General features: G+C 40.5%; 1 protein-coding gene and 1 long non-coding RNA gene across 44 annotated transcripts in view; one reads left to right on the forward strand and one right to left on the reverse strand.

Annotated features, from left to right (window-relative positions):
* Positions 1-25,690, forward strand: part of TENM2 (teneurin transmembrane protein 2) — a 1,282,302-nt gene that overhangs the window by 768,960 nt on the left and 487,652 nt on the right. For 10 of the 42 annotated variants that reach the window (XM_055387576.2, XM_063706915.1, XM_063706916.1 and 7 more), the window contains exon 1: positions 6,775-7,090. The exons of 13 other annotated variants lie outside the window; for them this stretch is intronic. In XM_055387576.2, the coding sequence (XP_055243551.2) occupies positions 6,790-7,090 (301 nt within the window). In that variant the 5' untranslated portion in view covers positions 6,775-6,789. Of the gene's footprint in view, positions 1-6,774; positions 7,227-25,690 lie in introns of those variants that run through there. 19 more of the 42 variants (XM_063706921.1, XM_063706922.1, XM_063706923.1 and 16 more) reach the window with 7 other exon arrangements.
* Positions 15,969-23,460, reverse strand: LOC134758609 (uncharacterized). 2 transcript variants are annotated; one of them, XR_010133986.1, is made up of 3 exons: positions 19,774-23,460; positions 17,302-17,435; positions 15,969-16,149 (listed from the first exon to the last, which is right to left on the reverse strand). It is a non-coding gene; the product is annotated as an uncharacterized lncRNA (long non-coding RNA). The 2 variants fall into 2 exon arrangements; XR_010133985.1 differs by having other exon boundaries at positions 17,231-17,435.

Below are 25,690 nucleotides of genomic sequence, written 5' to 3' on the forward strand. Positions count from 1 at the left end.
TGTCAGAAACCTTTAGGTATGTGATCGTTTTTCCTGAAAGATCTCTAGGATAAAAGTCTAGTTTTACCTTTCATAATCTCCACATCCTATCAAATTTGCCTTTTGAAAATGTACTTTCCTGTACCACGTTCTACTGAAGAATTAGTTACCCTTTTTCCTTTCAATTGCCTGTAGTCATTAACAGAAATATTTTCCATCTGTCAGTCTCCTATTTGTCTTTATTTCTCTTCTTTGGTAAGAAGAGCATATACAATTGCTTCCACCCTACATTTTGGTCAAATTATTTTGTGGTATGGATTGAAAAGTGTTTATAATTGCACCAAGTTTCATTGACCCATATTAAAGGTGTCAATGTGCGAAAACTTTCTATCTGTATAAGCTACTGGTTTTTCATTAAAATAAGAATGATTTTTTTTTAGAGGACAATTTTTTTAAGAGACAGGATCTTGTTCTATCACCTAGGCTGGAGCGTAGTAGTGTAATCATAGCTGGCTGCAGCCTCTACCTCCTTGGCTCAAGGAATCCTCTCACCTCAGCCTCTTTAGTAGTTGGAACTACATGGGACTACAGGCACATGCCACCACTCCTGGCTCTTTTTGTGTGTGTGTATTAATCCGTTTTCACATTGCTATTAAGATACTACCCAAGACTGGGTAATTTATAAACAAAGGAGGTTTAATTGACTCATAGTTCCACATGGCTGGGAGGTCTCAGGAAACTTACGATCATGACAGAAGGTGGAGCAGGCATGTCTTATATGGTGGCAGGGGAGAGAAGTGCAAGTAGGGGAAATGCCAAACACTTAAAACCATCAGATCTTGTGAGAACTCACTCACTATCATGAGAACAGCGCGGTGGAAACCACCCCCAGGATTCCATCACCTCCCACCGGATCCATCCCTCAACACATGAAGACTATGGGGATTACAATTCAAGATGAAATTTGGGTGGGGACACAGCCAAATCATATTGGTGGAGTTTTGCTATATTGCCTAGGCTGGTCTCAAATCCTTGGTCTCAAGCCATTCTCTCCCCTCAGCCTCCCAAAGTGCTACGATTACAGGTGTAAGCCACCATGTCCAGCCTATTTTTGTATTTGTATCTTCACTTTTTTAAAAAAAGAAATTATACATAATACTGGTTTCATTACATATTTCTTGGAATAATTATCACTTTTACCATAATAGAGAAACTGAGGAAAAACAAAAACAACAAAAAAGTGTTATTTGAGACAAAGACTATACAAGGCATTATACTAAGAACTGATATGAACAGAGAGATAAATAAGACATTATTCCTGCCTTTTAAAGACTGACACTTCAGTAATTAAGAAAAAAATAAAAGATGTTCATATATCCACAATAAGATGAACATAAGGGAATAAAAATTCAAGGAAGCTGGGAACGGCGGCTCATGCCTGTAATTTCAGCACTTTGGGAGGCCGAGGCGGGCAGATCATGAGGTCAGGAGTTCAAGACCAGCCTGGCCAACTTGATGAAACCCTGCCTCTACTAAAAATACAAAAATCAGCCAGGTGTGGTGGTGGGCGCCTATAATCCCAGCTACTCAGGAGGCTGAGGCAGGAGAATCGCTTGAAACCAGAAGGCAGAGGTTGCGGTGAGCCAAGATCATGCCACTGCACTCCAGCCTGGGTGAAAGAGCTAAACCCCACCTCAAAAAAAAAAAAAAAAAAAAATCAATGGGAAGAGAGCAATATTTATAATGGGCTGAGTAGTTTTGCACGTTCAAGACTGATTCCTGGGACCCACATCTTTGAGATCAGCATGAGAAGAAGGGGAGGCAAAGTTAAATCAGTCAATGACTGTGCACTGGCGTTTGAAACCTATATTTTTAAATGAGTGTCTTTGCTTTTCATCCTAAATCTTATAAACCATGTATAGTTTATCAATAAAGAGATCTGCCTTTTTCTGAGGGAGAAGAATTGGGGAGAAACTTGGGATCTGGAACTGGCTCAATCTCTGGCTACATTGCCTATTCTGATAAAATCGTCTTCACCATCATCATCTCCCTTTGCTTTGGCCAGGTGTATTAGACTTTGTCAAAAGCAATGGCGATGATTTTTTCAAGGTGAGAAGGCATACCGGGGTGAACTGCAGGAATGGTTCACTATCTGGGGGGAATGTTAATGGCCCACCTCGAGGATTCTAAAGAGGGAAAGAATGAGCCAAACGAAGCTTTGGATTAAATGATAAACTGAGTGTAAAGCCCACAGTAGAGGAGCTGGCACACAGTAGGTGCTCAATGAATAGAATTTCCCCATCACCCTTCCCTTGCCCTACGCTGTTACGGGTTGCAGCTGCTGTCCATATAGGCCTGTTACAGAGAGAGCAGCAGGTGTTCGCCGGGCGTTGACAGGGTAAGGAGTCTGATTCTCAGAGTTTGCATGTTTCTCCTTGACTCTTGATGTCCTGAGTAATTCTGGACAAAGGCATTGTCCTCGTCATCCTGTAGTGGTCCTCTCCTTTTGACCTGAGCATTTTCTGGAGTTGTGAGCCATGTTATAAAGGGGATGAGTCCAGATGGGATGCATCAGTGGTGACCTGGCATTTTCTGCTGGGGTGATTGGTATACCATAGAGGCAGTTAATCAAGGACGGCCAAGGGGCTCCTAGAACACACGGTAGTGGTACACCTACACTTTGATCCTCACTCTAGACCTCTGGGAGCCTTTTTGAATATTAAACTCATTAACCAAAGGAACCAGTCTGCCATTGATGTACATATTCCAGCCTGGGGTTTTCTTTTTTTAATAAAAATGATGTGGGTAGCTGATTCAGCATTACAGTGGTTTCTTCCCCAACCTCCAGAAGTATGTCAGGACTGTTATTTTATAGCATAACATGGCTGTTTAGAAGGTTTCTGAAAACCTAGAGCTTAACATTTTTCTGGTGCCGCTATATCATATTCCACCAGTGTATCAGGAAATGTGCTTTGGGAAGGTCTTGAAGAAAATTTATAGAATAGAACCACAGCATGAAACATCAGGAGGACCTGACTTGCATATGATATCAGGAAAGGCTTCCTTAAAGAAGTAAACTGATTAGTAGAAGGTAGCCACAGGGAGGGAGAGGAGTGTATGTGAACTGGGAGGAAAAATGATGTATTCCAGGAGTTGAAAGGACAGGGTTGCCAGGGTGGAGAGAGGAAGCAGGGGAGAGGAGGAAAATAGATGGTAGGAACTGGGCAAGGACCAGACCTTACAAGGTTTCATGGATCACCTTAAAGAGGTTCTTAAAGAGGTAAGAACCCTATGGACTCTGCCTTAACAAAACAGGAAGCCAGTGACAGATGTTTAAGAAGGGAATGTAATGACCAGATATGTTTTTAAAAGATCATCTTGCCTGCCATGTGAATAAAGGATTATAAAGACAGTAAGAGTGATATTGAGAGGACCGACAGGAGGTTGTCACACTGCAAGATGGCAAGATGGCAGAGGATAGCATGATAATTTATCCTTGTCTTTTGGGAGTTTACAATCTAGTAAGGGAGTGGACATGTGTACACAGAATTATTACAGTGTCGCATGTGATAGTGCCATGAGAATTAAGCAAGATAAAGTGAGAAAGAGAGAGGTCACTTTTTGCAGAGAAAATCAGGGAAATAGCTTCTTAGATGACAAACAGGATCCAAGGAATGTAGTGGCCTGAGGTTTGGTTTGTTTTGTTTTGGGCTTGTTTGTTGTTATTTAGATTTTTAGATACAACTGTTTCCAGATTAAGAAATTGCTTTAAAAGTAGCTTTCCCACTGTTTTGTTTTATTTAAGCTTCACATACACATACATTTTCTGTTCCAGTTCACATTATCTTTGTCAGGCAAGAAGAAAGCAGGTTTTATGGTTATGTATGTAATTCCCTTTTAGACTGGAGTAAGTGAATTCCTCTATTTCTCTTCCAGGTCATCTGTCGGTCCATAAAGCCAGGAAGAGTTTAGAGAGACAAGTCTGTCTTCCTGAGGACGCATAGTTTCTGTGAAAATAATACACACACACACACACACACACACATGCACGCACACGACTGTGCAAATAAATATGGGTGTGATGCTTTCATCCTAAGAAATTCAGAATGAATTGCTTTTAGAAGGACTTACACAAAGTTCTCATGCATCTCTTGGGGCCCCTTCTTTCCTTCTTTTTTTTCGAGATGGAGTCTCACTCTGTCACCCAGGCTGGAGTACAGTGGTGCAATCTCAGCTCACTGCAACCTCCACCTCCTGGGTTCAAGCAATTCTCCTGCCTCAGCCTCCTGAGTAGCTGGGATTTCAGGTGCCCACCACCATGCCCAGCTAATTTTTATTTTTATTTTTTGTATTTTAAGTAGAGATGGGGTTTCGCCATGTTGGCCATGCTGGTCTCAAACTCCTGACCTCAGGTGATCTACCCACCTTGGCCTTCCAAAGTGCTGGGATTACTTGTGTAAGCCACCGCACCTGGTCTATTGGAACCCCTTCTTGAAACACCTGTGTGAGCACCCTGCTTACTATCTACCAGTGACCACACCCACATAGGGTTCTATTTCAGTGAGACTACAGGGCCAACAAAGTGCACTAGTTAGCTGTGATGGAAAACCTACCAAGCTTTACTGATGGATCTCTGCTGAAAAGAAGTAGGCTAGGTTATACTGAAACCATGAGCAAGAAAAATGTTCAGCTGGTCATGTTGGGAGTCATTGGGAATATTCTAGCCCATGATTTCATTCACATTGGCTGAACTCTCAGCTCCACCTATATGTGAGCGTGGCTAAGTCACCAAAGCTCTCTGAGTTTCTTTGGAAAAATAAAGTGGTTAGGCTGACTGATCCCCCAGATGTTCTGCAAACTCAGTTTCAGATATAGATTTCCATCCAGGAGAGCTGTGAACTGATTTTACAGGTTTAGCCTAGCATTGCAAGGATTTAGTTATACGGGTCTATACACAAGAGAGTACTTGAATGTGTCCTTCATACTGATGCCAGAAAAGTAGAGAGAACTCCTTAATTCCTCTAAGTATCTAGAAACACATTTTTAGCCAAGGGGATGGTTGGCTATTTGAACGAGAATTTTGACTGTACCCCGTGGTTTCTACAATTAAAGAAATGGCATATCTGGACTTAGAAAGATAATGGTTTCCTAGGAGTTTGCATTCTTAGACCACACCCAGAAAATTATGTTTCATTTGAGATTATGCAATTTAAGGATGTTGACAAATCTGAATGCATCCAAAGAAAAATGATAAGGATGAAGAAAAACCCAGGAAGACTGCTATATATGGAAAAGTTGCTAAAAACTTGGAAGGGTTGGTCTGAAGGAGATTTAGGGATACGTTACAGCTGTCTCAAATATTGTGGAGAACTGTCAGAGGAAAAGAAATTAGACTATCCTGGCTCTGTATTTCCTAATAGACCTGGGGTAAATCGATTGAAATTGCCAGGAGCTTAATTTGGGCTCAGTGTGGAGGAGAAATTTCTGACAACAATATGTAGCCAAGAATAGGATGGGATCTAATTTCCCTTGTGCAAAGAGTAATTAGGAAGAGACTGGATGTTGGTAATATTGATTGTGAAAAGCAGTGAGTTGTGTTTTTACATGTATTAATGCAGTCTTCATGATAACCTGTTGATGTTGCTTCTGTTATTATTTCCATATTACAGATGAAGAAACTGAGGCACAGTGTGGGTAAGCCACTTGCCTAAAATCACACAGTTAGTAGGTGACAAAGCTGGGATTTGAACTCATGAATGTCCTATCGTCAATTTGGGAGGCTTAAACATGCTGACATGTTGCCTTCAGGTGGCCATTACATAGGTGGATAGTATTTCTGCCCCGGGTTTCCAGAATGGTCTTTGAAGAGCTCACTGATCATGGTGTATTCCATGGTGCATAACAGACAGATTCTGTGGTAGTACCTAATGCAGGCAGAGGTGCCTTCCTGCAGGTGTGCCGGAGTCTTTGGTAATGAGCCATTATGCTCCGTCAGTCATTCTGCTGTAACCATGCATAGTCATCCTGTTTCCTTCCTCACAGTATATGGAGTTGGGATGCATTGTTTCTTGGTAGAATTTACTTTGTCTGCCATATTGATAATATCCACTTCAGCAGCTACACTATGACATTCCCTTAAAAAAAAGAAAATTACAAAAATATCCAAAAGCCCTACTTTTGGGATATGCAGACTGCAACTATACTTTCCTTCCAGACATGATGGATAGTTGTTTCCCTATAAGAGACTGCACCTTGTGTGAGTGTTGGAGAGAGATCTCTGCTTTATTGGCCCTTTGCACGTTAGGAAACACAATAAAAGAGGTAAAGTGCTTTCCAGTACAGGAAAGGAGAAATAATCCCTTTCGAACTTGATCAGATCTATCTAAAGGTAACCGACCAGGAAGGAGAACTGACCCCATTTCACATACAGGTGCTTTAAAATAATTTCACAACAGGTAGTTAAAATGTAACTATGCTGTGCTGTCAATCACATCTCCTCCTGGATTTTAACGCTTGTTTTACTTGAGGGAAGATGATATTTGAACATTCTATAGCATCCGTCAAGAGGAATGCGCACATGGTTTCAAATAAGGGTTTTCAGCCTTCTGAAACCAATTACTTCTGCCTAAGTGGAAATGCCAGAGCAGAGATGTGTCAGCAACTAAGAGAATAATTTTTTAAAAAAATTAAGTATACACAATGATGTCAGAAAACAACAGAAATTGTGCATTCCTGCACACACATGTACACACATGCACATGAACAAACCTTTTTAAGAGATATTTCAAAAAAAAAAGTCTGTGTCAAACAATGTTAACCCAGAAAGATGCAGAAATGTCAGAGACATTACATGGGCAGGACTTGCGGTTGGCATTTGGCTGTCAGCGGGGGAGGCGTCCTCCCCAACTAATTCCTCAGGAACCTCATGCTGAGGCTGTCTACAGGGAAGGGAGCAGAAAGGGAGGAGGGAGAGAGCAGATATTGCCTATTATGTTTTTCCTTCCCAGCTGGAGAAGGCCTCAGCTGTGTCAGACTGGGACTGCTGGTGATTTTTCTGTAGTTAGAGGGAAACACAAAACGAAGAGCGGCCCACTCCCAGCTTACACCGATGGTGAGCCCACCTCTCCTGATCATTAGCGTTGCTGGCACAATTGAATGCAAGCCAGATCATCTCTTATGGAGACCCGGCAGTCCCTCACCTCAGTCTGTGAGTTTTCTCCATGGGAAGGTAGTGATGGAGTCTCTGGGTAAGGATGATGGATGTGCATGCAGATGGGGTTTTGCAAGCACCTGTCCTCACTGACAGGGTAGTTGGAGTATTTACTTTAACTCTTCAGCGGGTACCAAGGGAGAGATGGGAGACTTGACAGTGAAACTATTTGATTTCGCACCGCAATTGTCTTACAGTAGTTGTGAATTCTTCTCACTGAGTCTAATTTCTAATTCCTATCAGGTTGTTGATCTGAAATTTTTTTGCTACCTTCATGATATCTGCCAGGTATTTCACCAGAAAAAAAAATTATGTGAAAATAGATATAAATATAAAATGGAATTTATTAACTGTAAACATCTGTTAAGTCAAGCATCCTGTGTCTATTGCTGAAATACTCTTTCAAGTGACTCTGTCTGCATCTGTCACATTTTTTTCACCCTCCAGAGACCTATTTGCGGTAGCTCTCTGTGTACTAATGAAAACGTGGGATTGGCTTTACCCTTTATTGTAGCTTGGTGTTAAGACATTTTTTAAATAGGCAAAAGGAAGACAGGGGAAATGATCCATTCTGTTAGCTGAATTTTCTTCAAAACATGGATTAGCCTGGCTGCTTGTATGTGATATTTAGCATGCTGAACAGGTTTTTGTGAAACTCCTGGTGTCTTCTGCTGCAGGTGGCTGGGTTTGTTGACAAATCTTCAGGTGTACCATTTGCCTTCAAAGAGGGTGCTGCTGTCTCGTCAGTATAAATGGAGTAGTAATAACCCCTCACTTTTCTAGGGCAACATATGTTTTACAAAGTATCTTCACTGTATTATTGAGTTGCTCTCATTTTATTAGGACATCAGCCTTGTGTGGCAGGTATTCCAGTTGTTATTAGCTCCATTTTTTAAACAAGGAAACTCAAGGCAAAAGACTCATCCAGGGCCACACCGTTAGAACTGGACATGTTGGTATGTCAACCCACTTCAATTCTCAAGCTTTGTTTTCTTATGTATATGAACTGTGGGTAGTATAGACACAACCAAACAAACCTAAGTTGCTGTTTCCATGTTGTATGATATATATATATATATATATATGTAGTCCCACTTCCTTTTTGCTTCCTTAAGCCACACTAGGCACAGTTATGATGCAGAATGAGTTTAATTTCAGCATGCCCCACCTCTCTTTTCCACAACTCAACCTCACAACACAAGCTCATACACAGACTTCTGTTCCTGCCTTGGTTTAGGAACATGGGTTCCTGAGATGCTGTGGGTTTCTCCTCATTTAAGGAGAAAATCATCAGTAAATCTGATAGGTTTATAATACCTCTCATGAGTCCAGAGAAAACAAAGTGATGGTTCCACAGTGGTGCAATTTCATTTACCTCAATCTGAGTAGAAGAGATATGAGGCTCCAGGAGGAAATCCCCTCATCCTTTGAAACCCCACACTTCAATTGTCTCAGAAGTTGGGAACAAGGACATGTATCCCCAGAAGCTAGGGAGGACAGATGCCCTCATGGAGACTCTGTGTCTTCTATTTCAACAAGCATAGTGTTCTCTCAAGAGTCTGCCAATGAGAAACCTTGAGAACTAGGAGCAGCTCACCAAGCACCTAGGAACACATTGTAGGACAACTTAGATAAGCCCCACATGATCCAGGGAGACAAGGTCACCCCTCCCACTCCCATCCCCAGCTTTCTTCCAACCAAGGCCATATTGCCAAACATCTGCATTCAGCGACCAGTTGCACTTGGCCACTGGTTCTTTGAGAGAACACAGGGTGGGTTTTAAATTGCCCTGACATAGACCCCCATGAAATCATGTGAGACATCTCTTTTTGGGTTTTCCAAATATTCTTGGCAGTACTTTCTCATATACCTTTTCTTTCTTTTTTCTTTTTTTATTATACTTTTAAATTTTATATTATATTTTTTATTTTTTTATTATTTTTATATTTTTAAATTATACTTTAAGTTCTGGGGTGCATGTGCAGAATGTGCAGGTTTGTTACATAGGTATACATGTGCCATGGTGGTTTGCTGCATCCATCAACTCATCAGCTACATTAGGTATTTCTCCTAATGCTATCCCTCCCCTTGCCTCCCACCCGCCAACAGGCCCCACTATGTGGTGTTCCCCTCCCTGTGTCCATATGTTCTCATTGTTCAACTCCCACTTATGAGTGAGAGCATGCAGTGTTTGGTTTTCTGTTCGTGTGTTAGTTTGCTGAGAATGATGGTTTCCAGCTTCATCCATGTCCCTGCAAGGGACATGAACTCATTCTTTTTTATGACTGCATAATATTCCATGGTGTATATGTGCCACATTTTCTTTATCCAGTCTATCATCAATGGGCATTTGGGTTGGTTGCAAGTCTTTGCTATTGTGAATAGTGCTGCAATAAACATACGTGTGCATGTGTCTTTATAGCAGAATGATTTATAATCCTTTGGGTATATACCCAGTAATGGGATTGCTGGGTCAAATGGTGTTTCTGGTTCTAGATGCTTGAGAAATCACCACACTGTCTTCCACAATGGTTGAACTAATTTACCCTCCCACCAACAGTGTAAAAGCGTTCCTGTTTCTCCACATCCTTTCCAGCATCTGTTGTTTCCTGACATTTTAATGATCACCATTCTAAGTGGCATGAGATGGTATCATTGTGGTTTTGATTTGCATTTCTCTAATCTCATATACCCTTTATTTTGCTTCAGAAAGAGAACAAGGGGTTTCACATTAGAAGAATTCTTTGTTGGAACAATTTTAATATTCTGAAGTCTTTTTCTTAGAGCATTCAAGTATGCCTTGGTTACCCTGTGGCATGGACAAATGCCCTTCCACCTCAGCCACAGTTTGCCTTCATGTATCTGTCAATACACAAGTGCAAAGTGATGTAGAATCTACCAGAGTTTGCACTGTGGGGTTGTCTTTTATACTTTCCTTTTTAAAGCAATCCTGAAAATCTCTTAGGAAATTGATGGAGGGTGGGTTCATAAAACCTCACAGTGTCAGAGTTGGAAGGCAGTCTAAATTGCGTGTGGTCCCTATAGTGTCATTATGATGACCAAGAAATCAGTTCCCAGGGAGGCTGAGATTTGTCCCAGTTTACCATGATGGTGACTGTGCTGCATATTTTCTGTTTGTCCTTCACATTCTTTCATTCCATCAATATCTTGCTCTCTGCCTTGGAAGCTGACCCTATAGACTGGATCTGTGGGTGCTCTATCCTCTAGCTGATTGGCTCAATGGGAAGAGATCGAAGATCAGAAGATAGAAGGTGGAAGAGAGAGAGGCAGGGGCACTTCCTACCAGCTTGGAAGAGAGAGAGGCAGGAGCACTTCCTACCAGCTTCCTCCTTGTCATTGTGCTATAGCAGGCTGTTTTTCTGTATCTGAGACAGACATTCCCAGGTAGCCCTCTCCATACAGTCTTCTCTTTCTGGATTCTTCTAATCACTTCCACTTTTTTTTAGCTCTAGATCATTGCATGTTAGCTTTTATAAGCACTTGCTAGTTGTTAGGACTCACATTCTGTACATGGAAACATTTATTAGGACTCTGGTTCTGTAAGTGAAAAAAATCGCTGATTTTCTCGAGCCATGCACACTGACATAACTTCTGATTTCCAGAAACCTTGACCGCAACTGTTTAAATAGTCCCCTTATTAAACTCTCTCATATTGCCAGGTTTGGGTGTCATCTGCTTTCATGCTAGGACCTTGATTGATACAGAAACAGCTAAAGCTAAAACTATAGCCCAGCTAGTTCTCTGTCTCCTTAACCCTATTCTATTTGCTTTTCCACCATACTGCTTTTACTATGGATACCTTGATACTTTGAATAAATAATAATTGTTTCATAAACACACAATTTTGATAGTAGATAACAGTAGCATGCAGTGGTTAAAAACATAGACTCAACATCTTGGGTTCAAATCACAGTTCTGACACATACTAGATTACTTAACTAGCAAGTTGCTTAGGGTTCAAGTCCCAGTTCTGACACATACTAGATTACTTGGGTTCAAATCCCAGTTCTGACACTAGATTACTTAACTAGCAAGTTGCTTAACTTCTCTGTGTCTCAGTATCCTCTTTCATAACAATAAGGCTATTGTGGAGATTAAATCATATCAGTTCCTTCAAAGAACTTAGCACATATGAGGGTGTTAAATGTTCATAAGTGCTCAGCACATGGTAAGTGCTCCATAAATGTTAGCTTTTATGAATGTTGGCTGTTTGTTAGGACTCACATTCTGTACATGGAAACATTTATTAGGACTCTGATTTTGTAAGCGGAAAAATTTTCAGATTTTCTCAAGCCTTGCACGCTGTCATAAAATTTCATGAGGATAAAGTCATCAGTTCCCAGGAACACTGAAGAGTTACAGGGGAAGTGGGGAGGCGCAGGTAAGTGGGGGTATGTATGAGTCACCAGAGGGACGTGAGGAGAGATGGGAAAGGAATGTAGACAACATCATGATGGACAAGCCTGGATGTGCCGGGAAGCTCTAATCCACCTGGGAGGGCTGTGAATCAGCCCCCTTCCAGCAGGGTAGGTGTCCAGTTTCTGGCTGGTTGACCTGGGAGGAGGCCATGGAAGCTGTTGCCCCATCAATCTATTGTTGAGAGATACAGCCATGAGCCTGGATGTTCCTACAACAATAATTATGCAAGAGCTAGTTTACAAAGGTGCTGACAAACTCCACCTGGAGACAGTATTTCTTTAGCTCCAAAGTGTGAAATAAGGTGTGATTTTTTAAAAAACATAGATTCTGTTTTTCAGATATTGATTCTTTCTTTTGCATATTTGATAAATATTCAGAAATGTGAAATTGATTATACTTGAGCATGGTCTTACTTGAGCTTACTAGAGCGGTGGCTGTACTTAAGCTCTACATCTCTGGGTAGTCACTGTAGGTATTTGGAGAGAGGAGCTAAATTTCTGAACTGACTTATTCAAGTGGAATGCTATGCCCAGCTCTTCACTGGTTAAAACTCCGCATGGTACATTTTATCCTCAATGGCTTTGCTCCTGGTCTTCCTAAGGGTGCAATAAATTGTGGCTTCTCTTACCTAGAACTGGTTTCTTCTCTCCTATCATTAAATAGGGCACTGTCACATGCCTTTGAAAGAAAGAGAAATTAAGTCATCCCATCTTTTGTTGTTCAGGATGGTGACACTTTCTGTTATTTATGTCAGGCAAGGAAAGAATTTAATACACTGTTGGAAGGCATTGGACATAGGAGGAAGTGCATGGTGCTCTGTGGCCTCTGTGAGTTAGACTTAGGCCCTAACATCCAACTGCAGGCAATCGAGGCTTCTCCCACTTGTTCCCTTTCTCCTTGTTTTCTCTTTTGCCTTTATTAGAATTTTTATTGTTGGCCTAATTCTGATCATTGGTAATTGTCTCTAGAGTGGACAGCCAGTTTGACTTAGGTGGACTTGTAAATAGGTAAGTGTCAACAACAGGTTCCACAAGCAGCTGCCTTCTTATTGTTGTTGTTGTTGTTGTTGTTTTGAGACAGAGTCTCACTCTGCCACCCAGGCTAGAGTGCAATGGCATGATCTCGGCTCACTGCAACCTCTGCCTCCCCAGTTCAAGTGATTCTCCTGCCTCAGCCTCCCGAGGAGCAGGGATTACAGGCGCGTGCCACGATGCCTGGCTAATTTTTGTATTTTTAGTAGAGACAGGTCACCATGTGAGTCAGGCTGGTCTCGAACTCCTGACCTCAGGTGATCCGCCCACCTTGGCCTCCCAAAGTGCTGGGATTACAGGGGTGAGCCACCGCACCTGGCCTTACTGTTCTGTTCATGTCCTGCTGCAATGTCCATGTCCTTGCCCAACAAGTGACCCACTAAATGTCTCTGTGGCAGAAATGTCCATGTCTACGGGTGACTAAGATAGTGAGTGAATGCCTTCTCCCATCTAAACTTTCTGCTTTTCCTCTTCTGTCTTTTGTAAAAATGAATCCTACTCTGAACAAGCTGTTTAAAAATAAAGATCATCCTCTGTCTCATCCACCATCTTCACTGTCAATTTCCTCTCCCCTGCTTATTTTCTTACTTTTACTTTTGTTTTTTGTTTTGAGTTTCTAACATGCTATGTAATTATTGATTATGTGATTATCTATTTGCCTCTACCCATTAACATATAAGCTCGACCAGGGCAGGAAACGTGTTTGTATTATTCACTGATCTACCCCATGAACCCAGAATGTTCTCTGATACATGGTAGGCAGAATAAACGAGGAAACAAGTGTCCCAAAGAGTCCACTCCAAGAAATTCTTCAACCTCCAAAAAAGACCCAATATTATATTTCTCCACATTGAGAAATATGGAGTGCTGTTAGAAAAAAAAATCATCCTAAAATCATGTTCTATCAAAATACCAAATATCAAAAGGGAAAATATCAAAAGGGAAGTTTTGCTTTCTAACTGGTCATTGTTTTAGTTTTAAATTATTAAGTTGAAAGCATAAAATGAAAACTATCAAGTAGCACTTACACAGACCCACAAATGGCTCTGCAGACCATGGATTGAGGACCACAGGCCTAATGAGAAGTCACAGAATTCATCCCCAGGCCCTCCAAGGAAACTGGAATTTCTCACTTCACTCCCCAAGCTTCTGAGCAGCTGTACAGAGCTCTTGTGGCCTTGCCATTTCTCCTTCCATAGACACATTCAGCAATTATCATGTATCTGCTAAGCCAGAGATAGAAGCAAAGAGGTAGTGCCAGAAGGGCCACTTCCAGCAATATCGCTGATTGAAAAAGTTTCCTCAACTTTGAATCATCAATAAGCTTCAACCAACGAGCTAGGAGTGCCATTGGAAGCAGCGCCTCAGCTAGAAAGAATTAAGCACATGCAGAAGCACTGCCTGACTTGGGGCTAGCCTGAGAAACACATAGTTCTTGATTCTCAGATAGCCCTTTGGAAGAAAAATCAAAGTGACTAATTTTCAGTCTCTTTCTCTCTCCTCTCTCTCTCTCTCTCATGCATACATGCATATAAACACACACGTGCACGTGCATGGATAAGCAGCTGTAAGGTTTTCTACAAGTGAGCTAAGAATATACCTGGCTCCTTAGGAGGACAAAAGATCCCCTCCTGCACATCCCCAAAGACCTTTGTTTCACTCTTAGGTGTGGGAGAACTTATTTATGTCTAATCTTCTGCTTTTCAACTGCGTAAAGCATCAAAGCTTCTTTATCAGGTAGACTAAACTACAGTAAGGATCAAAAAGAACACATAATATTTGTGATGGCCAATCATATTCCAGAGAGATGCTTCCCTCCCTTCCTCTCGTTATTTTCATCTATTTCTTTTGCCCGTGTGAAACCCTGTGTGATTTAAGCAGGTGCTCCAGTCTGCAGTGCTCTGGTTGTCAGTTGGCAATGGTGAGGTTAGGCATGAAAAGCCAATTTTAGATATTCTCCTGGTATTGATCTCTGCTTATCAGAAAGGCTTTTGCTGTGCCAGTTCACTTCTGTGGTTAGGTAAAGTCTTTTACAGATTTACCACGACAGCTTACTCAATCTATTATAAAGTAGCATCAGCATGCAGGGTGTTTTTCCCCTTTCTTTGACCCAGTTTTAAAAACATCCGGCTAAAAATGCTTCATTAAGTTTACATAGAGGTTGCAAGGCAATCAGGATTCCTCCTACAGTTGTGACCAGAAGAATTTCTACAAGTCCTCTACATCTTCCGCTCCAAAAGCTGCTGTCTTTGGGGCTACAGAACATCTGCCATGTGCAGGAAATACTTTACCAAAATTCAATTGAACTGTCAGACTTTTTTTCCCCACCCTTTATTCCTTTTCCATTATCACCGATTACCCAGCTTATAAATTCCCAGTTCACACTTTCTCTTTGACCTGACTTCTCCCTGTAGAGCAATTCCGGAAACCGGGACTGTGGCCCTAATGCACACACTATTAAATATTGGCTCTCAAATTCACAAGAGTGTATTCCAGCTCTCTTGCTGAAGGCAGCTGGTGCAAGGCTCACTGCTTAGAGAAAAATGTGGTCAAAGCAAGTGAATGCTTTAAAAGATCTTTTAAGAAGTAATACTTGGGATACCTTGGTTCATATTCCATCCTGTCTGGTGTGGTCTTTTTATTTCTTACCTATGTGGACCATAGAGAGCACAACTTTTACCAACAGGCTTTTCCCAGTTCACAAGTCTAAGTCATTTCATTCCTTCACATTAGATTCTTTATGCTGAGAGTTTCAAACGGCAGCCTCAAGCTCCCAAGCAATCAGCAAATGTCAAATGTCCCCAAGCACTGCAACCAGCTGAGATACTGAGCCACTGCCTGCTGAATGAAGATTGTATTATTAGTAGTGTAATGTTTCTGGTGGGGCGGGGAATAGAAAAGCCAAAGAAAAGAAAAAAAGATGCTGTTCACAGACACAAGCTCAATTGTCTTCAATTGCCCAGCATTGTCTAAGAACCAAAGTCATTCTAACATCAAATCTGGGGAGAGTTTGCTAACTTCATTACCACTTATGCCTTGAATAAATGATAAATGGCAGTGCACGCTTCTAACTTTTCATGAATTTGTTTTAATACCTAGAATTTTTCTTCTAGGTAGGCTGAACTTCCCTCACTTTAAAGTGTCTGTTTACTTTAATTAAGCCTTCCTCCCGCTCTCCAACTTGTTGAGCTTGACAAGCATTAATTTACAGTGAGCATTTTTTTTTCCTTTTTCTTTCTTTGATTTTTTCAACTTTAGCCCTCTCATCCTTGCCTGGCAAAGAACCCAATGAGTAACTGACAAGCAACTTATTACTAATCCCATCTTTCTTCGTGGGAAGGTGTCTCAATCAATACAAGTCAGAATTTCCAAGCCACTCCTGCTGATAGTGTGCATTGCGTGTCTCTGTGTTGGCTTCTTAGCGTAGGCATCTCAGATAGGATCTGGCAGACAGGGAGATGCTGAAAAATTCTCAACTTTACATTCCAGCTGTGACAAAGAGAAAAAAAAAAATGTATTGTTAGGGGTAAATTTGGGAGACTGCTGAGTCTTCCCTCCACTGCTTATACCCCAATTTTAAGCTACATGCTGCTATCCATTCTTTATGTCCTAGTCCAATTTGACTTCTGAAAAATTTTCAGTGACCCTCCCTTTCCCCCTACCACCCACAGTTAAGTAAGGTTTCTCATCCCTGCTCTGAGAACACCATCTGTTTTTTCCATCATAGTGCTTCTTATATCCTATTTAAATTAACTTAGCAATTTAATTTAAATTGACTAGATTGTCAGCTCTCCAAGGAGCGAGAAAGCCTGTCTTATTGTCATATCTCACCTGGCAAATCGTAGCTTCTCAAGAAAGAGACCTCTATTGAATATGATTTGTAAGCTCTGTGATCTGGAAGCTAGAGAGAGTTCCCACTCTTGCCTTTGTGTTTCAGACAGTGCATTGAGTTACATGTGGCAAATTTTTACCTGCCTCTTTAGATCTAAATAGAGCGCATTCTTAGGTGGAACAGGGGCACTTGGAGACGGTGGGCCGGTGAGGATTGACTCTTTACTGTCTCCAGTCTATCTCACCCGTATGCAGAGAAGATCAGGGCCAAGATGCATATTTATGATCTCTGAATGAATGTGCCTTCCCTACTTGCCCACGGGGAGCTCTCCCCTGAGTCTCCCCTCTGCCAGACACACTCCTGTGCTCTGATGGATGGAGCTGACTGGGCAAATTGCTATGCTGATGAACTGCTCAGCTACCTGAGCAAATGTTCCAGAGAGATCTCCAGGGATATACCGCATTTTAGAGAAGGATTCATCCCAGCCAGAGGTGAGCCTTTTAGCCCTTAGCAAGCTGAGTATGGTGGGGTAAGGAAGATGAAAGGACTACAGTCTCAGTTCTCACTTTTCTGCAACCCGAGTGCCTGTCCTTGGGCTGGCGAGAAGCCTTATTGCATTTTTCACTCCTCCCAGAAAGTTATTCAAATTGAGACCTAGAGGTCTGGGTGTCACTATGCTCACTGAAAGAGCAAAATCAAGAAGCTGAACAGAAAGCACTTAAAGGGAGGATGCATTACCTTAAAATATGCAGATGGAAAACTGACATTATTGTCAATGTCAGAAGTCACCTTTCTGAGTAAACATTTACCTCTGGGCAAATGCAGGGATGTGTTTCTTTCCGTTTACAAATGACTGGGTATGCAAATGTAGGGGGTTAGAGTTGTGCCCCAGAAGGTGCAGTTGTCTTCTTTCATCTATCCATAATGAGGAACATGCAGGAATCTGTCAAAAAAGGCATCATGGGCTTGATTTGTACCTTCTGAATAAAGGGGATTTCAGTGTTAAATCTGCCAGCTGGTTTTGTGCCTAAGTATTACATCAGTCTCTTGTATGATCTTGCATCCTGTGTAAAATGCAATATTTGGGCCTAATGGGCAGGATTAGCACGAGCTGGGAAGCCATAAATGAAAGTTTCTTGTTTCTAGAGAGCAAGTTAGAGCTTTTATATTATCTGCCGCGGAGCTCGGTGAATTTAAATGTATCTCTTGGGCTTTGGTAATCTTCATGTTAATGTCAAAATTGATCCCATTGTTATTGAGATGTGTGGTTTTTTCAGGCCGAAGATGCACAGAGCCTGTTGCCAGGGCTGATGAATATATGCACCGGACACATTCTTTCTAACCGTTTCTCAGAACCGAGTGATGTTGTCATGTTATCATGGTGCCTGCTACCATATACTCTTCACAGGTCTGCATTTTTCTGTAAATCGCTTGTAAACTTAATTGATATGTATTGAAGACCTACTGTGTGCCTGGCATTTTGTTTGACTTTGGGGATCAAGCAAACACTGTTGCAACAGTGGGCAAGATCTGGGCTCTTTTCCCATAGGATTTATCCCTAGAAACACAGAGCGAGAGAGACAATAAAATAAATGAACAAGCAAAAATATTATAACTGAATATTTATGTTAGTGTTATGTGGAAAAAGAGCAGGAAGAGAGAAGAAATCACGATGAGGGGAGCCACTGGATCAGCTGATGACCAGGTGGTATTTAAGCTCAGAGAGGGTGAGGCGAAGATCACCTTGAAAATAGAGAGGGAAAGAGCTTTCATGGCAAAGGAATTAATATGTGCGAGTATTCTAAGCTGGGGAAGAATTTTACATATTTAGAGCATTAAATGGAGCTAAGCATATCTAGCACAAAACAAGGGGACACAGTGGGATGATATGGAATTAAAGAGACTCCTGCAGATAACAGATCACACAGGGCATTGTAGCCATGGCAGAGTTTATTATTTTATCAAAAGTGCAATTAGAAGCCATCGAAGGATGTTTCTTAGTTCAATTTATGTCTTTACAAAGTATATTTTTACATCCATTCAAATGGCTATTATCAAAAGAATTTAAAAATAGGAAATAAGTGTTTACAAGGATATGGAGAAAGTAGAACGCTTGGCCAGGCATGATGGCTCATGCCTGTAATCCCAGCACTTTGAGAGGCTGAAGCGGGCAGATCACCTGAGGTCAGGAGTTTGAGACCAGCCTGGCCAACATGGTGAAACCCCATCTCTACTAAAAATACAAAAACTTAACTGGTTGTTGTGATGCATTCCTGTAATTCCAGCTACTCAGGAGGCTGAGGCAGGAGAATCGGTTGAACCTGGGAGGCGGAGGTCGCAGTGAGCCAAGATCGTGCCACTGCACTCCAGCCTGGGAGACAGAGTGAGACTCCATCTCAAAAAAACAAAAACAAAAACAAAAACAAAAACAAAAACAAAAAACAAAAAACAAAAAAACTAGAACCTTCAAGCATAGCTGGTGGGAATATAAAATGATATCATTGCTGTGGAAAAAAGTGTAGTGGTTCCTCAAAACATTAAACATACAATTACCATATGATCCAAATCCACTTCTGTATGTATACTTGTCAAAATGAAAAAGCAAAGACTCAGACAGATATTTGTACACCCATGTTCATAGCAGCTTTATTCACAATAGCCAAAAGATGGAAGCAACCCAAGTGTTGGTCAACAGATGACAGAATACACAAATGTGGCATACACATACCACAAAATATTATTCAATCTTAAAAAGGAAGGGAATTCTGACACATACTACAACATGGATGAACCTTGACGATATTATGCCAATTGAAAAAAACCAGACATGAAATGACAAATATTGTATGATTCTACTTAAATGAGACATCTTAGAGTAGTCAGATTCATTGACATAGAAGATACAATGGTGGTTACCAAGCACTAGAGAAATGATGGACTGCAGGGTTATTGTTTAATGGGTATGAAGTTTTGGTTTGAAAAGACAGAAGAGCTCCGGAGATGGATAGTGATGATGACTGCCTAACAGTGTGAATGTACTTAATGCCATTGAATTGTACACCTAAATATGATTAGAAATATAAATCTTACATATACTTTAACACAATAAAAGAAAATCACTATATTTTATGCTAGATAGAAAGGAAGCAAAAGAATAATAGGGAAAAGAGAAGAGGCTACTGCTGTAGTTTATTATTAAGACTATGATCACTTAGTGGCAATAGAGAGGCAGAGAATCTCAGGATTTAAAACATTTTAGAGGAAGAGGCTGCAGGACTTACTTGTGGATAACCTTCCAGTTCTTTGTATTTTGAACTCTGATATACTTGAAGTCTGTAGACCACACTTGTGGGGGTAAAAGACTGGCAAAATCCCTTTGACTGGCAGATGTGTTTAAGCTTGACGTCTTGGTGCATGACAAGGAGAGCTTTATTTTTAAACTCTTCAGTAGTCTTGGATGGAGTATGGGAGCTATTGCTGTTGACATGTGAATATTTGCCTGAACTGTCATACAGCAGTCATATGCTCAATGTGAACGTGGCTTGTCTTGAGATTTGCAGTGATAACTAGCATGTGGCTAGAGTTGTTCATTCTCTCCCTTATTAGTAATGCGCGTCTTCCATTAGCATATGCAACTAACTACTCCAGTTCCCCTGTGCTGTGTTGACATTCATTGTAATGATTTATTATCCAAACTAAATAACCCTCAGTATGAAACAACAAACATGCCTATGTTTGTGTTTTCCATTGGTTTGTTTTCCCTTTCTTGCTTCCACATAAGTAGATAGTTCTTTATGTGATGATTATATGCTATAGAATCAAGCAATGGGAAAGCCCACTAGAAAGGTTAAGAATGTTGGTAAGGTTTATTTTTAAACAATTGAAAATCCACCAAACTTAGTGACATCCCCCATTAGTGCCTTGGAATTTAAAAAAAAATGTAGATTATTAGGAAAACGTTTGTTATGTGCAAACACTCCATATAAGACTTAACGATCTATGAAAGGGCCACATTTGGGCTTCCTGTGGAGCCTCCAAAGCCCTTAGAAGCTTTGTTTTATTTATTTGGGATGTTTCCAGGATGATCTCAACCATCAGGAGCTCATAATGGTTATGAAGTGGTAGAGAGTGGTGGTGGGGATCCCAAGCTCTTAAGTTAGACTGCCTGAATTTACATCCCAACAAAGCCACTGACTGTGTGACCTGGGAGGAGTTACTTAAGTTCCCTGAGCCTCAGTGTCCCTCTTCTATAAAATGGAAACATTAGCCATGCCTTTCTCATGAGATTCTTGTGATGATTAAGTAAGATAATAAATGTAAAGCTCTTGCAACAATGCCTATCTTAGAGTAAGTTCTCAATAAATGTTAGCTGTTATTGGAAGTTCTCAGCCTCTGTTCCCTGTAACTTGGGAGACGGGATGTATAGATAAGAAGGAGGAAGATTCTGGAGGGTGCGGCTCATGGTCACTTTCTTCCCCCCATCTGCTAAACAGCAGCTCTGTTTTGGGTATCAAAAATCTGAAATAGTGTTACTTTACAGTTAAATCAACAGAAAGTTGTTCAGTTGATGTTGAAAACTATGGAATCTCCTTTTTAAAAAGGTAACTTTCATGATCCACCTCTTAATGCTCTCAGTTTTTATACTCTGTTTAGTTTTTATTGACATCTCTGTCATGGGGCAGCTCATCTAGACAAGTTTATTGAAGGCAAATGATAGTGATGACTACGGTGCTTTGCACACAGATTGTCAATAACAATCTGGTTGTTTGGGGAGCACTTAGAGATGTGGTTCATGCATGTGTGAACCTCGTCAGTGTAAGTTTTGTGCCATTTAACTGATAATATTTCATCCTCACTCACTCTGGTCATTTTATTTTTTATTGAATGTATGTAGTTACATTTTGGTCACCATGATAACATTTAACATCATTTTGGACATTGGGGCCTTTTCATTGGCTAATGATAATTTCTGTATGTTAACATCACAGAAAACCAATTGCATTGGATTTTATCCAGTTAAACTACCTTACCTGGCTTACTATGGCAGTTTTGTTTTCTTGTTTTTCTGTCCAGTCGCCACTTAAAAACTAAACTGGTTATTCTTGCCGCAGGCTTTTCCCCAATAGAAAATTGTTATTGATGTTTTGTAAGTATCATATTCCATTCAAAGGTAAAAGGCTCCTTCAACTTCCCATTTTTCCTGTGATTTTTTTCTATACTATGTCTGCAAATCAACACTCCTGGGCTCAATTAAAATATGTATTTAGCCACTGGACTTGCAGAGAAATGATCAAACTTGAATAGTAATACCCAGACTATTGCCTATGAATACAAGGATTGTGTCCATTGCGGGATGGCTTTCAAGACAATGCCCAGTGAACCCAGGATGCCTGTGGGATTATTAGAGCTTGGTGTGGGTCTATACCTGAAGTTTGCTAGTTTTTTTTCCCCAGTCAAGACAGGGTTTGTTGTTCACTAAATTCACAATTGTATGGCTAGAATGTTCACATGGGAAATTCAAAGCTACTTTCTGTCTTCCCAGTGTCTAGTGATCCCATCTGCCAGAAGTTTATTTTCCCAACATGTGCTCCAAGGACCTAACACATTGCATCAGGATAGCACTAATATTTGTTGAGTTCTTACTATGTGTCACGCTCTCCAGTCCTGGCTGTGGAAAGAATGATGAACAAAGGTAGGCACAGCCCCTACCTCATGGAGAATCCATTCAAAGGATTGGAAGAGGGAGTGATGTAGTCGTGGGAATCAATTGGGCAGAACAGCAAAGGCTTAGTGATTAAGAATGAGTATTCCAGACAAGGAAAGCAGGATATACATGACTCTATGGCAAGTTAGACAGCTGGCAAGTTAGACAAGTGGGGAACAAGGAGAAGTTATGGATGGCTGCAGCCAAGGAAAGCAAGGTCCAAAGTGATTCTGGAGAAGTGATAAGAACCAGTCCACCTAAGCAATGTTAGGAGCTTTGTCTTGACTTTTTATACCAACCTTAGTGCAACAATAGGTACTACTGATATTCTTTTTCCAATGTTTAAGCAAAAGTGGTAAACTAACTTCATTCCTTACTTAGGAAGTGGCAGATGTGGGATTTGAACCAGAACTTGCTCTTGTAACCACCACGTTGCACTTCCTCTGTAAGATGCATGCCTAAAATTTTTATGGAGTTTTGACTCACAGCATTATTATCCAGTGTCAATGTGGTCTTCCTGTAGGGTCTGTTACGTAAGTCTGCCATTTGTTTGCTTTTCATTAAAAAGAAATCTAACTTCTGGAAGAGTAAACGGGATACAACACAGTAAACTTCTGAACAGCTTTGGTTATCTGTATACTGAATCCTGGGTCTCTAAGACTCAGAGGGAAGCTTAAAATGAGGGTTTGAGGGCTGTTGGTCCCACTGGGCAGGACCATGACTGAGAGAGGATAGTACAGCTTTCTTGGCAGGTTCCAAGTTGTAAAGCCCAAAATTAGAATTTAAAGGAGGCAAAAATTGTGTATCAGAAAATGTTTCAATGCACTCAAGGAATAAAAATAACCTGAGATTTAATATGAAGAGAAGAAAGAAGAGAATAAAAGAAGAAAGGAGAGGGGAGAGAGAAGAGAGAAAAAGAAAGCAACATCACTACATTGTAAGGCTACTTCAATCAGTCTCTCTCTCTCAACTTTTAGTTTGAAGCTAAACACTCGATAGATTAGCCCAGCACTAAAGAAAATGCCCTCTTTTATGTGTGAAAGCTTGGTAATTGCTGCAGAAAGATACTTAGTGGATCCTAATATTCATATAATCAGATTAGTTTTGAATCCTACCTCAGCAGAGGATGTTGGAATAATCCAATTCGTGCCTATTTACCTTGTCTGTGTGTTCACTTTTTTTCTAGTCATTTTATCTTTTCCGTTGGACTCAGTAGGTGCTAGCAACAAAGCTACCCCAGTATCTTAGAGAACAAGTCAAGTACTAATTCAAAAAGGAAGGAAAAATAGTAGATTTAAATGTTTGAAGAAGAGTACGGTTTTGTTTGTTATTTTGTTTTTGCTTGTTTGCTCCTTTGCATTCTTGGTAACAATTGAAACAATTCTATGGCTCTCATCCTACGCTACTAAAATTTTGTTGGGCAGTTAACATCTCAATTCATAGGCAACTGTCTCATGACCAATCCTCTCTGAGCTTTGAACATATGGCTGCATCTGATGGCTTCACTGATTTCACCAGGGAGAGTTTTAGAAGATCTCTATTTGAGGGGGCAGCCATTACACAGATGAGTGATACACTGCTGGAATTAATTATTGCTTGCCAAGTTTAAGGATTGATTCATTCTAAACTCAGAGCCAAAAACTCATCTTAAAGCTGAAATGTTTTTGATTCGCTGGTTCCAGCTCCCCTTCACAGACCCTCTAACCTAGCGCCACGTGTGTTTTGCTGTTGAGGGTGAGCTACGTATCTGAATGCCCTAGTTTGAAATGCGCTTTCTAATTATATAAATATGGTGGCCATACAGTATCTGGGACTTATAATTAAGGATGATCTTACCTTGCAACTCCAGGCTTCCTTTTTTTCTGTGAAAGCTTCCTTTCTTCCTGAAATGAAAGTGGCATTTCAGCCATCTGTTGTGGGCTGCTGTCAATAAAAGAATCCAATCACATTTTACCCACATGATTCTGCATGAATAATAAACTTGGTCTTTATAAATTAATATGTGTTCCCTGGAATTTAGGAGTGGTCTTCAGTATTTCTGAACTTTCCTAAGATGAATACCACTTGAGAAAATAATATATCAAAAATATTATAATAATTGCTGGAATTTAATGGAGAAAAGTGGCAGAGATTATGGGTGAAAGCTACAGGTCAGTTCTGGAAATCTACCTAAAAGCATGTCAGTTGGGTGAGCTTTTTTCTCTGACCAATGTATCACTGTCAGGACATCACACTTATGGCTTGATTAGCTTTTTTAGGCAGCATGGCTCTCTATTCATTGTGGAAGTTATCCCAGTGGGCATTCTCCTAGGTTTCCCTGGGGAAAGGGTACAGGCCAACGTCTCTCATTTTATGTTAGGACTTTGAAGTCTGACGTTTTCAATTACATACCAGGCCCGACATTTTCTTTGAATAAAACACTTACCAAGTATCAGACCCACTTTTTTTTTTTTGCAGTTTATAATACAAAAAGCACCCTATTAATAGTTTGCTTCATATAGATTGTCACCATGCCAAGTTTAAGCACCTATAATAGCCAGGCTTGCATGTTAAATAGAATCAGTATTCTGTTAACCAGAAGAACAAATAAAATCATTCTCAGTTTTCCATATGTTTAACCTCCTTGAAACTACTGACAGGTCTTTTATTTTGGAAGTATATTTTACACGGAAGGAGACTTCCTAAATATGATTTAATTCTTTTCTTTCCTCCAGAGAAATAGGATTTAAAACTTTGTATTTGTACCCTCCAGAAATGGCTCAACCAAACAGAGTCAAAATATCAGAGCAGTGAAAAAAAGATGCTATATTGTTTCAGACTCAAGATCTGTCTCTTGTGATAAAGAGATTTAAATTCTCACTGCTCACCAAGCAAGAGCCAATCTGAGCCATGGAATATATTGAAATGATAGAATGCTTTCAAGTTTAGCACTTGTGCGTGTGTGTGCTCCATGGGTGAAAATTCTGTTGGAGAAATATGGTTAGACTATTTTGACAATTTTTAACCTGCTTAAATTGGATTTTTTAAAGTGCACAAATTGATGTTCTGCCTACTTGGAGAATGTTTTAAAGATATCAAGACTTCAAAGAAAAACAGTGAGAGTAAATCAGATGCAAACATCCCTGTATCCATCCTAGCAAAATTAGTTTAGTATTTCCTAGGGCGATGCTAAATTAGAATGATGCTCAGGCATTAGGGCAAGTACCACTGGTAATCATCATTTTGGTTATGGGGTGGGAGGTGGCTGAGAAAAGAAAATATATTTTCCTATCTTGTAGGAATCACCAAATGACATCAACTTCATAGATATTTTCTGAGGTTACAATTGAGAATTCTTAGTGTCCCTGCTACTGTTACGGATAATTGTGTCATTTTCAAGTCTCTTGGAATTTGGGGTGTTGGGTGGCCTTTCTTACCCTTGTTGTTCTTTCCTGTCCTGCTATTTGGTCATCAGATATCATTCTCTCTCTTATTGCAGGGTAAATTAGGTCCTG

This window comes from Gorilla gorilla, chromosome 4, assembly GCF_029281585.2.
Source record: "Gorilla gorilla gorilla isolate KB3781 chromosome 4, NHGRI_mGorGor1-v2.1_pri, whole genome shotgun sequence".
In the NCBI taxonomy this organism is placed as follows: Eukaryota; Metazoa; Chordata; class Mammalia; order Primates; family Hominidae; genus Gorilla; species Gorilla gorilla.